The 14,838-nt window shown below is 35.7% G+C and overlaps 1 protein-coding gene across 1 annotated transcript in view; it reads left to right on the top strand.

Annotated features, from left to right (window-relative positions):
• The first annotated feature begins 1,610 nt into the window (after positions 1-1,610).
• Positions 1,611-14,838, top strand: part of Prosbeta2 (Proteasome beta2 subunit) — a 99,184-nt gene continuing 85,956 nt past the window's right edge. Inside the window, exons 1-2 of the mRNA XM_090371870.1 lie at positions 1,611-1,701; positions 3,427-3,508. Of these exons, the coding sequence (XP_090227996.1) occupies positions 1,640-1,701; positions 3,427-3,508 (144 nt within the window). The 5' untranslated portion in view covers positions 1,611-1,639. The remainder of the gene's footprint in view (positions 1,702-3,426; positions 3,509-14,838) is intronic.

Here is a 14,838-nt window from a genome sequence, read left to right as displayed (position 1 = left end):
TGCCACCGCTGCTCTTCGATTAGCTGAAACAATGCGAGACTGACGTCGACGTCGTTCATCTAGCACCTTTCTCCGCCCACAGCGCTGTCCACGATGAGATGTTATTCTGGAAATGGCGTATTCCCGATACACTCTTGATACTGTCAAACGGGAACCGTTCGATACACTCTTGATACTGTCAAACGGGAACCGTTCGATACACTCTTGATACTGACATCGAATTACCGTCTACATGAATCTAGGGATGCAGTATACCTATATATATCTGCCAAGCGGTGGATTCTTCCACTAGCGAGAGGGGTTACAGCGTCGCATTGCCCACGAATCAAGTGTCACCTGAATTCTGTCCTTTTAGTTTATTGGAACGAGAGGACAATTATGACAATACATGTAAATTCCCAACAACGAAATAAATTGGCTACGTTTCGGATTTCTGTGTTTTAATCCTTCTTCGGACCTGAGTTTTGGTTCTGCAATTTATACAAAATGGTGTTATCTATATACAGAGAGATCCAAAAAAAAAAAAAAAAAAAAAATTTTAAGAGTTTAATTAACTTGGTTTCTCATTGTAAAAAACTCTTAAGGGTTTATATATCTTTCAATCTCTTTGTATACAGGGTGTCTCAAAAATGCATGACATAACTTCAGGAATGAGTTCCTCATATGGAGACAATAAAAATATTTTATAAAAACATAGTTCCGGAAATGCTTGCTTTCCGAGTTTTCAAGGTCTATCTATGACACTTAACTGTTCACATCACCTTATGGTAATTGTTCAAAATGTCCACCTTCTGCCTGAATACAGGTCTCACATCGACGTCTCATGGACTCGTATTGTCTCACAACCTGCCATAATTCGACTGTCGAGAGTTTCCACATCAGTTACCGGAGTAACCAATGACTTTAAATGGCCCCTCAAGAAGAAATCTACTGGGTTTAAATCAGTGAGCGTGGAGGCCAGGCAGTTTGTCCACCTCTACCCTATCCATCGACCAGGAACCTTCGATTCAGGTAATTGCCGGCTAGGTGGCTGAAATGTGCGGGAGCGCCATCGTGCATGAAGTGTGCTTATCACCTGCGGGAGATAAGACATTCCGGTTAATAACTCGGGAACGAAGCATTTCCGGAACTACGTTGATATAAAATATTTTTATTGTCTACATATGAGAAACTCATTCCTGAAGTTATGCCGTGTATATTTGAGACACCCTGTATAGTTAGCTTCTCTTTGTATATAATATAAAATCAAAAATCCAGATTCCTAAGATGGATTTCATCCAGAAATCCGAAATCTTGCAAATTTACTTGGTTGTTGGGACTGTTTGCGTCTATTTAAATAATTGTCCTCTCGTTCCAATAAACTAATTAAATAATTTACGCGTTGTAGAGTGTCTTTCCTTTACATAAAAAAAAAGAGAGAGAAAACATCAACATGCTAAAAAGCAATTAGCCCACTGTTCAGCCTGAAGACCTCTATAAAAATCACCAGTTTTCATTTTGTGTGATAAAATGCATGTTGATCAGGGTTATCACTGCTCAATATGAATCCCCCACTTTGATTCTGTATTTGAGATATTCATTTGAAGCGCCACATAGCGCTTTGAAAGGGAAATATTAAGATTTTCTGAAAGTCAGTAGAATGGAGTCTGTTGATCCTGGTGTAGTGTCTTCTCGGGGGTTTTGCTTTGATAATTGCAGGAGGTATTTAATTTTAATATAGATTAGAGTTCATTTACTTAATTACATTTATTTTTCATCTGAAATGGACTACAGTATTTTTTGGTAGTATTGGCAATTTTTTATTTTTACAGCGCAAATTGTGCCAGTCATCCTCGGTGCATGCCGCTTTTTATGTATATATATATATATATATATGTGTGTATTTTTTTTTTTTTTTTTTTTTATGGTGTTAGTCTCCTGTGCCGGATTTAGATACCACAAGACCCTAAACTAAAGAATGTGAAGAGGCCCCAAAATTATGCATTTATATATTCACAAAAGGAAACAAGGAAGTGTTCCATCTCCACTCTGAGCCATGGCTTGTTTTATGCCTAAATCCGGCCGTCTGAGACAGCTAATGTTGAGTACAGTCAGTCCTCGTATAATACTACACGAATTCGATCATACACGATTTATAAATAGGGGAACGATATCTTATATAACACGAACCGAATTCGCTTATGCACGATTCGCCTTTGTGTTTACAAGAAATGGCAGTCGAACGCGGAATCACCCCAACTGAACGCAACACGATAGGAATGAAGAGAAGATTCTGAAAATGTATTTGTGTTTTATATCAGTGAAGGGGGAACACATTTCACCATAATAACGTAAAAACCAACACAATTCTAGCTATCGGTATAATCGCAAATGCAATTAGATCGAGTTTACTACCAGTTTATAACAGATTCCACAAGTAGAAACGCAACTGGAAATTGTTTTTATTGTTTTATGGTAGTAACCCCTAGAAATGTGCTTTAGTAAAACGTGAGGTATTAATAGTGTATCTCTGGCTTTACTGTGTTATTTATTCAGTTGCTACACACACACACACACACAGCTTTATGTGCATCAAGCGTGCCCCCTCGTTTTGTAATTGTGCTTTATTCCCTAAAAATGAGTAAAATACTTAAAAGGTGTGAAAAGGAAGCATCCTGGTGAAGACACTGCAGATTCAGAGAGAAAAAGAAAAACAATATCAATAAACAGAGGGGGGACTGGGTCAAAAATTCTTACCTGGGAAAATTTATAGTGGACTCATACTATGGTTTATGGCCAAAATCACACAGGCCTCTGCCTCACCGGGATTACCCCAGTAAGGCTTATGGCCAGTCCGTCTCTGTCGATAGAGAAAAAATATGAAATTGTGAAATGCTTTGAGCGAAATGAAAGACCATGTGATATTGCGCATGCTACAGACCTAAATGAGGCAACGCCGAGAATTACAAAGAATGCAGAGAAAATAAAAACAACTCTCGTAGCAGGAACAACTCAAAGTGTAATTAAAATCCATAAGATTAAGACACAAAGAATTGGAAGAGATGGAGCGGCTGTCATCTGTTTGGATAGAAAATCAAACAAAAAACAAGTTTGCTTATGATAGAAGCAAAAGCATTAGAAATATTTTATTACATAATAGTTGTAATAAAATACTTACGTATTTTATTATGATTATTTATTGTGTTTGGTAATGTTTTGGTTTGTGTGTTCAATCTTGGGTGGTCAGCACCCAACCCTATTTTCCCCATAGGGCCTGTTGTTTATATTGCACGATTTTGCATTGCATGAGGGTTTCTAGGAACACAACTATCGTGCTATACGAGGACTGACTGTACTTAAAATTTTCAGCAAGCTGGAATATTATTTTAAATTTTGTTATTAGCTTTTAAATTATTACAATATTTTTTTTTCTGAACTTGTTTTTAGGAATGCATTATTGGCAGCTAAAGGTTTTCCTTTACCAAAAGCAAAGAAAACCGGTACAACTATTGTTGGAATAATCTATGATGTAAGTTTTTTTTTTATTAGTTTTCTTTCTATAAGTCTGAAATTGAAGGGCTTTCGATTTTCAGCAGCTCTGTGCATTTAATACAGTTTTTATTTCTGATAGAATGGTAGATGACATAAAAATCCCGTTAGGGTGAACTTCTCTGTGCTGTATGAATCTTTGTTTTTATTGAAATTCGTTGTAATGAATATTACTGAAAGTTATATAAATTGAATTTTTATTAGTACTATTCTGAAATATGAAATTAATACATTTCTGTTTTGTATTTTGCTGCCTTATTTCACTTAAATATGGACTTCAAAATCAATAAGAAAAAAAAAAAAAAAAAAAGAATATATATATATATATATATACACACACACACAGGGTGTTTCAAAAGTGATGGTCAGTAAACTGTACAGACTACAATATGCCATGTGTCCTTAAGTGAATCGTTTTCAGGATATTGCACATTTCTGGTTGGGATCCACCACTGACAAGGTGAACTGTACAGAGTTGGGATTCACCACTGACTTGTTTGTTTTAAGTTAGGTTATTCTCATTCTCTCCCTTTCCCCTCTCTCAATGATCTGAGATGTAGCAGGTATACTAGTACTTGTCAAAGGATAGTCAACATGGAAAGAGGTTACAGCAACGAGGAGTATGTGGACATGCACTTCATGTATGGTAAAGAAAGCCAACAGCAGTGCACTCAAGGCTGTACGTTTGTACCAAGAAGCATTTTCCTGCTGAAGGCAGCCCAATAGGCTCGTCAACGCCTTATCAATGCATTCATCAGGGTACATCAACACCTTAGAGAACATGGGCGCTTCGCAGATGGAGAACGAGCAGGTAGGCCCAGAAGCATACCTCAACAGCTGATGTTGAGGAAAGAGTGTTAGAAAGAATAGAACAAAATCCAGGAATTTTGACAAGGAGGGCTACTCTGCAAGAGCATGTACTGAGTTATAGTAGTGGATGGCGAATTTTACATAACCAGTTACTGTACCTCTACCAGATTCAGCGTGCACAAGGTCTCAGCAATACAGACTACCCTCCCATTGTGCTCCCATAGTCAGTGGCAGATCTCAACAGATAATCTCAAAAACGGTTCATTTGTGGCCCGATGTTCACTGGGACTTTTTTGCTTATTTTAGTTTGTACTTTTCATCTTTAAATTATTGACCATCATTTTTGAAACACCCTATATATATATATATATATATATATATAAAACAGGAAAAATAATACAGTCCATTCCGGTTATTTGGGACACATCGAGACTAGTGCATTTTGGCCCGATTAAGCGGCTGCCCCAATTATCCGAAGTTTCACGTAAATAGTTAAAAATACAATGTACCCCCCTCCCCTTTACAATTGATTCACTGTACAATCAAATCATGTTACGACGAACTCACCATAGTAAAGTTCCGTTCACTATGCGATGTGTAATAAGCGTGGGTCATTGTGATCACGTTTGTGAATTGAATTTTAATTCTATAAAACAGCGATTCTAATTAGTGAAAATAGGAGGAATATTATCCACAGGCTATAAAAACAAAGTTATATTAAGCACAAATTTACCCTTTATTACCCTACCAATTAAAAAATTAAATGATACGTGAAAATCGGAAGAATATACGTGATAATTGGAATAATTAATAGACTGTAATATGTACATACTAACTAGCTGACATTTCTGTTCATTGACATTTGTGGGTGGGGTTAAAATTTAAAACAGTAAAAAGATAAGCAATCAATAACAATGAACATGGCTCACACAAATTGCAAGTTAAGCGATATGTGCAATTGAGAACGGAGTAACGAGTTACAAAGCTTTAAAAATAGGAATGAAGAGAAGATCTGAAAAGTAATTTTTTTATATGATTGAAGATTTCATGGAAGTGTAAACACATTTCACCATAATAACCCACAGAATTCCGGCTGTCGGTATTATCGCAAATTCAGTAAGATTGAGTTTACTGTCCGTTTATAATAGATTTTATAGAAAAGCCCAATAAACAGGTGAATGCTAATTGTTTTTATTGTTTTATGGTTGTGACCTCCAGAATTTTGACCGAACCACGCGGTACCATCGGAGACAATCTTAGGGTAATCTCTAGTGCTGCGGTCTCCTGCCCCAATTAAACGGCATGCTGTGCCAATTAAGCGAAGTAAACCCTGGCTATTTTCTCCATTGGTTTCTGTTTTTTAAGATTTGCCCCAAATAAACGGCTGCCCCGATTAACCGGTGACCCAAATAACTGGAATCCACTGTAGTAATAATAAAACTTAAGCCAGCAGTATGGCAAACCAATAAAGTGAAAGATAAATTGAAACTAAAGGTAAATGCAAACAGTGAGGAGGGAGGAAAGGTAGCAAAACAGAACATATTGTAGAAGTTACGCTCCAAAGAATTTAGAATAAAAAATGGAATTAGGCAAAACTTGGCACCCCCTACAGCATCAGGTCCAAGTTGTGTGAAATACAGTCAGAAACCATCTACAATACAAATTAAACTAAATAGACTGACCATTATGCCCTATCTCGTTGGAGGACCACGAGGCCAATAATGGTCAGAGAATCACAGCAATTCGAACACTGGACAAATCGTCTCGGGGGCTAGTCGATCAAAAAGATCAGCCCTCTATCCGATTGATAGATTGACACGCCAGTGCAAAGGATTTGAACAGTGGTGGTCCTTATGCTGTGAAAAATATAAATAGGAAAGATAATAGCACTCATATGGAAACAGCCACACTACTGACAAGATTAACATTAAACCAGATTTAAATAGACAAAAATTAAGCTATTTATATGCTATTATGCTGCCTCTGATGCTTGCTTTACCAATTTTATTTCTTACTCTTTATTTTTACCTATTTATGTTAATTGGTTTGTTACATCTATATATATATATATATATATATATATATATATATACATATACAGCAATACCACGCATAGCACTGATAATTGGTACCGAAACTGTTCTGTGTTATGTAAAACCATGCTGACTGAGATATAATTATAATGGGTTTTAATTAGTGGTGAGCTGTAGTGTGCTCGCGAGAGCCCATTGTTATTTTTTTTGAAAATTTGCAAGCCCATTGTTGAGACAATCATTTATTTTACAAATGAAATCCTGAAAGCAATTATTGAGTATACAGAGCCGTAACTACGGTGGGACGAGTGGGACCCCATCCCCAGCATTTTAATGGCGCAATGGACCAGTTATGTGTTTTAAAATTGCTTCATTTTTGGTTTTATTACAGTTGGACCTCTGTTTTACGAACTTCTTTATAGTGAATTTTTTTAAATTCCCATTTGGTAATTACATTTAAAATAGTTTCCATAGAATGAATAAAATTGCCATATAACAAACAGATTATGAGAGACTTAACTTTGTACATATTGTTCCCACCTCTGGCCTTTAGGCAATTAGAAAGGGAGAATTAAGGGTTAAAGGGATTACCTTCTTTAATTTTAGTGTTCCCTGTAAAACCAATGCAGCCACCTATCCACCTACCGATAAGTCGCGCTAGTCAATACGCTTTTCATAGCCAGTCAGAAGATTGAGATGTATTCCTGACACGGATAATAGCCTCTGGTCAACCTGTGTTGTGGTTCCCCTTCTCATGAAAGCAGTCATCTGTTTTTTGGAGAAGTGAGTGATCCATGCCTTTCAGTAAATTTCTCCTGTCTAAGTTTACATGGTCACAGTAGCTGAATATCCGAGCGATTCTGCAGTTTGGACAGTATTCAAAGAACTAGTGACAGTAGCGACGTCGAAGGGGTGGGGGTGTGAGGGCAACTATGATATTAAATAAACTTTCTGAAGATGAAATGTTGGCAGATTTTGAAACTGCGTCGAGGCCTTCACTGTGAAGAAAATGTTCCAAAACATAACAGCATACAGTGAATAATTTAAAAAAAAAAAAAAAAAAAACTGTATGTATTGTATTACCAATCTCCAAAAAACCAGTGTGATTGATTGAGGATGATTACTAAAGAACTTGAAGTGGAAATTATAAAGCTTGGTCATGTGTTTTGCCCCAGATGGGCAGCTTGTAGCTTGCGGACTACAATTGAGGTTTGGAGGAATTATCCCACTTTGTGCAACCATTTTGAATCAGAAGTCAAATATTCAGGATTATTAAACCAACTTTTAAATCTGGAATTTCTTAATGATTTAGCACTAATGATTGCCACCTGCAGGAGCTCTCTTCCAGAAGCTTTACAAAGTCGCAGCATTACTATAGTAAAAGCATATAAATTAATTTTCAAACTATCAATGCTATTGCTAATTTGAAAAATTCTGAAGGAAATTATGAAGCCAAAGTTGAGAGCATGTTGAAGTCAAAGAATTTGAAGGAATTAAAATCGAAAGTAAGAACACATTTAAAAAATTACCTCGTGACAAGTTATTAAACTGAATGCAGTTTAATAATGGTTTATCCTTAAAGGATCAGTTATTAATGCAACAGAGTAATTTTAAATTAAATAAAGAAAATAATATCATCAAGGATGAGGAATTGAAAGAAATTTTAAAATGTTACCCAAAATCGTGGAATATGGAAGAAACTGTCTCCATGGCATGAAAAACGAATAAGAATTTTAAGTTTTCTAATAAAATATAAAATAAAAATTAATGATTTTAGAGATTTTGTTGAAGATGGTTTATCTTTAAAATCAAGTGAAATTCCCTTTTCAATTAAAAAAGCCAGGAATATCCTTGAAACTATTGCAATTAGCAGTGCCAAAATTGAGCAAGCTTTTATCATAATGAATAATATTGTAATAATAAAAATAGCATCTTTGACAATTAAACATGTTGCAGATATGATGACCATACATCTAATTTCTGTATGGAAAACCATTGCTTCAATTTGATCCAGATTGTTACGTCAAATCATTCCTTTGTAATCATTGCTCAGCTATTGAGCAAAGCAGAAGATTGACAACAAATATTAATAAAGAAGTAATTTCTATATGGAAAATTTTAGAATAAATTTTTCTTTAATATTTGCGTAATCATTTTTTTCATGTAATCTGTGATTTTTGTGTATCATTTCTAGAAAAGTTTGTTTTTTTATGTAATATTTGTTTTTATATTCTAGAATCTTTTGTGATAGTTTATTTGTGATATGGGAAATATTTTCATGTTATTTTTTATTTGCAAAATTAAAATTTTATCATGAAAAAAATGTATCCATTATATTTCCCTAGTTGAAAAAAAATAATAAAAAAGTCGCACATCTGCCAAGCACGTAGATGGTTTTATGTGAAACATCCTTTGTGTTTCTTTTAGATATTTTGATTTCGAAATAAAAGAGCTTTTGTATTATAAATATTTTATTGATCATTCACAAATTTTCATAATTTCTAGAAGACAAGATACAATGGATTTATGATAACTAAAGTAAGAGACGTATACTTGCTACTGCAATGTATCTAAATGTCTCTGAAAACAGTGTCAATTGAGGTACCCGATCTTTTAGTTGCAATGACATATGTTGTTTCTCACGGAGAACCTAACAATGGAATGCGGTGTTTTTTTTGGGAAGGTACACAATGGTACGCCGTACCGGTACCTTTATTAACACCGACATTTGCGGAATATTACAAATTTCGAATTTGTAATATTCCGTAAATTTTTTTCACGTTTACCTAGTATTCAAATAAGTTTAAAATTATTTAACTAAATTTGCATTTTTCACTGCCTATTGTTAAGATATTTTCTATATAAAACTGTATAACCATTTTTATAATTCTAAATTACTCAGTCAGACCTCTAAGTTTAACAAAGTCCTTTTATAGCTGAGAGCAAAGTGGAGGAGAAATTGTTGAAGTTAAACATAAGAAAGGCACCTAGGGGTGGATGCGATCTATCCAGTTATATTAAAGGAGGCGGCAAAGTAACTAAGCAAACCCTTAACCATAATTATGAGAGCATCCTTGGACTCAGGGGGTGGTCCCCATGGACTGGAGATGTGCAGATGTATCCCCAGTTCACAAAGGGGGATTGAAGGGTGACACGAGTAATTACAGACCAGTTAGTTTAACTTTTGTTCCGGGTAAAATAATGGAGTCACTGGTTAAAGATGCATTGCAGGATCATCTAGACAAGACTGCAGCAATAATTCAGACACAGCATGGGTTTGTTAAGGGAAAGTCTTGTCTGACAAATTTGATAGGATATTATGATGTGGTTACAAAGGAATTGGATGCAAAAAATAATTTTGATATCATATACTTGGATCTTCAGAAAGCTTTTGATACTATGGCATTAAAGGCAAGTTGCTACAATGGATAAAAGGATGGTTGAATGGGAGAAGACAGAGGGTGGTAATCAATGGGTGCTGCTCTTCGTGGACTAATGGTATTGGTGGAGTCCCACAGGGATCGGTGTTGGGGTCCTCTGTTGTTTTGTATATTTATCAGTGATATTGATGAAGGTATATCAGGCTTAGTGTCAAAGTTTGCAGATGATACAAAGGTTGGCAGGGTTGTTAATGACAGTAATGGCAGTGTGCTACTGCAACAGGATCTAGATAATTTGGGCAGATGGGCTAAGAAGTGGCAACTGAAGTTTAACCTTGACAAATGCAGAGTACTACATATGGGTAGAAGTAACCCCAGAGAAACATACCAACTGTGTGGTACTACACTTAAGGTGGTAGAAAATGAAAAAAGACCTGGGAATAATTGTGAAGTCAGATATGACGTTTTCTGAGAAATGAAGACAGGCTGCCAGGGCAGGGCATGGTGTTTTGTCAATGGTATATAGGAATTTTGCTAGCAAGGAAAAGGAGGCGATTGTCCCTCTGTATAAGGCAATGGTCAGGCCACGCCTTGAGTATTGCGTATAGGTCTGGAGGCCTCATTTTAGGAAGGATGTAGATTTACTTGAGCGTGTACAGAGAAGGGCAACAAGATTGGTGAGGGGAATGAAGGGATCCTCTTAGCAAGAGAGGCTTAAGCTCTGCAAATTGCAGTGGCTGGAGACTAGGCACCTGTGCGGTGATCTGATTGAGGTGTATCTTGAATGGGTTGAGCACGCTGAATTCTGATGGGATCCTTCCACTTGTTCAGATTACGAACCTAAGGGGGCATAAATTCAAATTAAGAAAAGACAGATGTAGAATAGATGTGCGGAAATTTGCCTTTAGCCAGTGGGTAGTTAATTGCTGGAACAAACTTCCATCTGTCATTGTGGAAGTTGATAGGTTAAATAAATTTAAGGAGGAACTGGACAGGCATTTGGAAGTAATGGTGTGATTTTATTTATTTTTGTCTGATGCTGCATAAGCTCATACACTTGCTTTCTTGCGTCACATGCCACTTCTACTACTATAGCGAATTATTTTGAATTCCTTTTGGAAGCTACATTTAAAATTCTTTCTGTTGAGCAAAGAAAATTTTCATATAGCGAATGGATTAAGAGAGAATTAACTCAGTACGTACGCACTGTTTTCATTTCTGGCCTTCAGGCAATTTAGGCAATTAGTGCTGCTTTGCGAATTAAGAGAGGTAAAGGAATTACTATTCTACAACTTAGTCATAACTGGTAAGACCTATCTGACCACCTGTCCCATATACGGTGAAGTTGCACTGGTCAACAGTGAGCAGATCAAGGGGTATTCCCAATGGGCCCTGGTCCACCTTATACTGCGGTGGTGTCCAAACTTTTCCTGTATAGGGGCCACATTAAAAAAAATTCAAAGTTAGATTTCTTTAGTGTGTTACATTTTCCATATCTTGTTGCTTGTAAAAATAAAATTGAAAATATTTGAAAATTTTATTAAGTACAATACACAATTACATTTACTGAACAAAACATTTAATGAGAATTTTTTGATAATTAACAAATTTTAAAATGCTGTTTTAGTTCACATTCCGGATGGTCCGTAGGTTGGACACCGCTGTGAATCAACTGTAAGGGCCCCGTTAGAGAATTAGGAGAGAGTGATTTTCTTTTATCCCGACAAATAATCATCTGTTGTTTTGCGGAAGTGCATTTTTCTGTAAGTTTTCCACATTTTTCTGTAAATTTTCCCTATCTCTGTTTACACGGCCATAGTACCTGAATATCTGAATGACACTGACATTTTGGACAGTTTCAAAAAAAGAAAAGAAATATATCGAATTTAAGAACTAGTGACAATACCGATGACGAGAGAAGGAAAACGGGGATAACCAAGGTATTAAACCTTCTAAACATGAATTGTTGGCATTTGGTGAAAATAAAGTTAGAAAATTCAATTACAAAATTACAGTTAGAAAGAGATGCAATTCGTGAATTTCGGGAATGCCTAATTGAAAAGATGGTTCTGGAAGAATTGAAGCATTTGATGGATGCTCTGAGTATGGTACCAATTTCATCGAGTGAATGTGAATGAGGATTTTCACAAATGAATCTGATCGCCAGCCCAACCAGAGCTTCGTTGATAACAAAAACAGTTCTTTACTACTGTTTCTTAAAATTGCTGGCCTGCCATTGACCCACTTCGATCCAGCAAAATATATCGATTCATGGCTGCTTCGGAAACTTCATTCAGCAAGAGACATACAAAGAGGAAGAAAAGAAGTCAGCATATGGTGTTGGATGAAAACTTAATAAAAATTTGGAATATTCTACAAAAACTTTATTATGAAATTATTTTTACTTGTTTTTTATTTTTACTTATTATTTTTAGGGTCCGTAGTCTTACGAAGGCCCCTTATAATGTCACTCAGTTGTCTGTCTGTCCATCTGTCATAGCATTCTATCTCTGAAACAACTCAACCTTTGTCTTGAAATTTTGCATGGGTTTGTACATCATGTGGGCCAACATAATGCCATACTGATTGTTGTTGACAAAAATTTGTCTGAGAAGTGGGGGTAAAATGGGGGACAAAATCGTTTTTTTAATTTTAACGCAAAAAGTAAATGATACATTTCAATCGGAATAGTTTCCCCTTGATAAGCATTGAAATTTAAAAATCACATTAGCTGTGCTAATGTGATTAGCACAGCTAAGTGCAATAAAAAAACGATTTTTTATTGCACTTCAATTCTTTGTACTAGGTAACTCTCCTTTTGGTGACAAAAAGTTGCTAAATAGTTAGTTAATAATTCAATAAAGGTCATTTATAAATTTTGCGACGAGAAGTATTTTTTAATAATTTTCAAAGCTGGGGTTGTTCCAGAAAGGAGGTACTCAGCGAGCCAGTGTTGAGTTGGCGGTGGTGGTAGGGAGGCACCTGTACAGAGTCTTGCATGGCCCTCACCTGCCAGTCGCTTTTCCCCAAGACTTTAATCTTTCTTCAGGAAGAAGTCAGGGTTGCTTCTCCACCCTTGTCATTCATAACAACTGGAAAGACTCAAATAGACAATGTTTTAGTTAGTTCCTCAGTTTTAGGCCAAGCTGGGGTACTAGAAACTTTTTTCAGTTATCATAAAGCTCTCTATTTGAGATACAACACTAACGACCATTCGTGACTATGGATCCTTCATCCTGAGTGCCCGGCACTCACTAGTTGACCAATTTATTTACTTATTTTATTTATTTTTTTATATACTTGAATAATAAATTTATGCTTAATAAACTGTGTTAATATACTAAATTTGTTGTTCTTATTCCAAAAACGTTACTACTAAAGTAATAATATCAGGGAAAAAAAAATTTTAGAGTACTTTTCATATCCTTCTAATTTTCAGTTTTTCCTGATAGCAAAGAATGGGTACTGGCACGTATTTTTTTATAAAAAAGCAATGGTGGAATGTAATGAAAATGCGAGACGAAAAAATAAATTGTTGAGAAATCTTTGTATTGTTGCATTCATATGACAGATACTTGCAGTCATACTTAATGCAGTAGTAACTGCAGGAAGTATGATTGTGACGTCATACTATTCTAAAATTCTAAAAGGTTAGAACTCCAGATATCTTACTGATCACGAAAAATGTGTTGTGCTCTAATCATACTACTAGTGAATACTCCATACAGACTAGTAGTGTGAGTATGGGAAGTGCTTCTGGCAGACACTGCGGATGACGTCACTTCCTTGACTGATTAGATTTATTTGATAGGTATCCTCCAAAGGATGTTTCACGTCAAAAAGTCGGCAAAAGTGTGAGCCCATTGTTAAAATATTCACAGCTCACCACTGGTTTTAATTGAATGCGTATCAGAGAAACAGTCTATAAACAAATTATAATAAATCTATAAACAATTTGTGCTTGATAGCCAATTAAAGAATAAAAAATTAGCAAATAAAAAATATTGCAAAAATTTTATTAATGAAAAGGTAACATCATGAGAGATGAGAAAAAAAAAATTTTATTTTTTATTTCGGTATTTCAATAATAAAGCCTGGGGAAGCCATCTCTTCTTTTCCTCGGTGTACATCTTTGTAATATCAAATCCTATCTTGTAAAATTTGCCGTATCTTGATACTACATTCAACATCCACATCTTCATTCATAATCACCTTGCAGGCCATGTCAAACCCTCCCACCCCCAAAAAAACCTTCTCCAATATTTATGTTAAAAATTCTTTTGGTGCTACTTCAGAAGTTTTCCTCTTCTTCATATGCAGTTTACCCATCAATTTCAAGAAGAGCTGCATGTTCTAAGTCATTTGCATGTGAATCAGTGCAGTCACGTACATTGGCAGTGTCCAAAGTTTCAAATCCCAAGTCTTTTCCAATCACGATGTCTTTGGCAATTGTCTGAATTTGGGATTCAAAACCAGTGAAATATTTACCAAATGGGACAGAACATGCTGCCAAACAGAACACGTTGGCAGTGATTTCTAGCCAAGATGTAAATATATTTTTGATTGTATTTAAAGGGGTAAAAAATAAATTGTGAAATGAAAACTTTGAAAAGCTATCATGTCGTCTTGTCAGGATGGAATTAAAAATACTGAAACTGTTGCACACTGCCCGAGGGGAGCTATTGGCACATGTGCATGTGAGACAGTAGAGTTGGCACTGCAGGCTTTTGAATGAGTTTTAATATGTACAGTAAATTGCAGGAGATGTGTCACCATCTCCTGCAATAATTTGTTCAGTCCTTCCTTAAGTTTATTCAGACTGCGACCTTCCTCAACATCAGATGGAAGTTTTGTTCTAACAGTGTTACTCTCTAACTGAAAGCAAATTTTTGCACATCTGTTCTGCAATCATCTTTTTTCAATTTAAATTTGCACCCTATTATGTGTGTCATCTGAGAAAGCGTAAGGGTGCTATTAGCATTTCGTTTACTTTCCATTTATGCCATTGATCAGGTCTCCTTGCTTGTGCCTAATTTCCAGATGTTATGATTTGTGGGAGGTGAGAATCTTTATTATAATTATATACA

This window comes from Mastigoproctus giganteus, chromosome 4, assembly GCF_048544385.1.
Source record: "Mastigoproctus giganteus isolate SK-2022 chromosome 4, ASM4854438v1, whole genome shotgun sequence".
NCBI classification, from domain to species: Eukaryota; Metazoa; Arthropoda; class Arachnida; order Uropygi; family Thelyphonidae; genus Mastigoproctus; species Mastigoproctus giganteus.
Note: the sequence above shows the minus strand (reverse complement) of the source record. Positions and strands in the feature narration are given on the sequence as shown.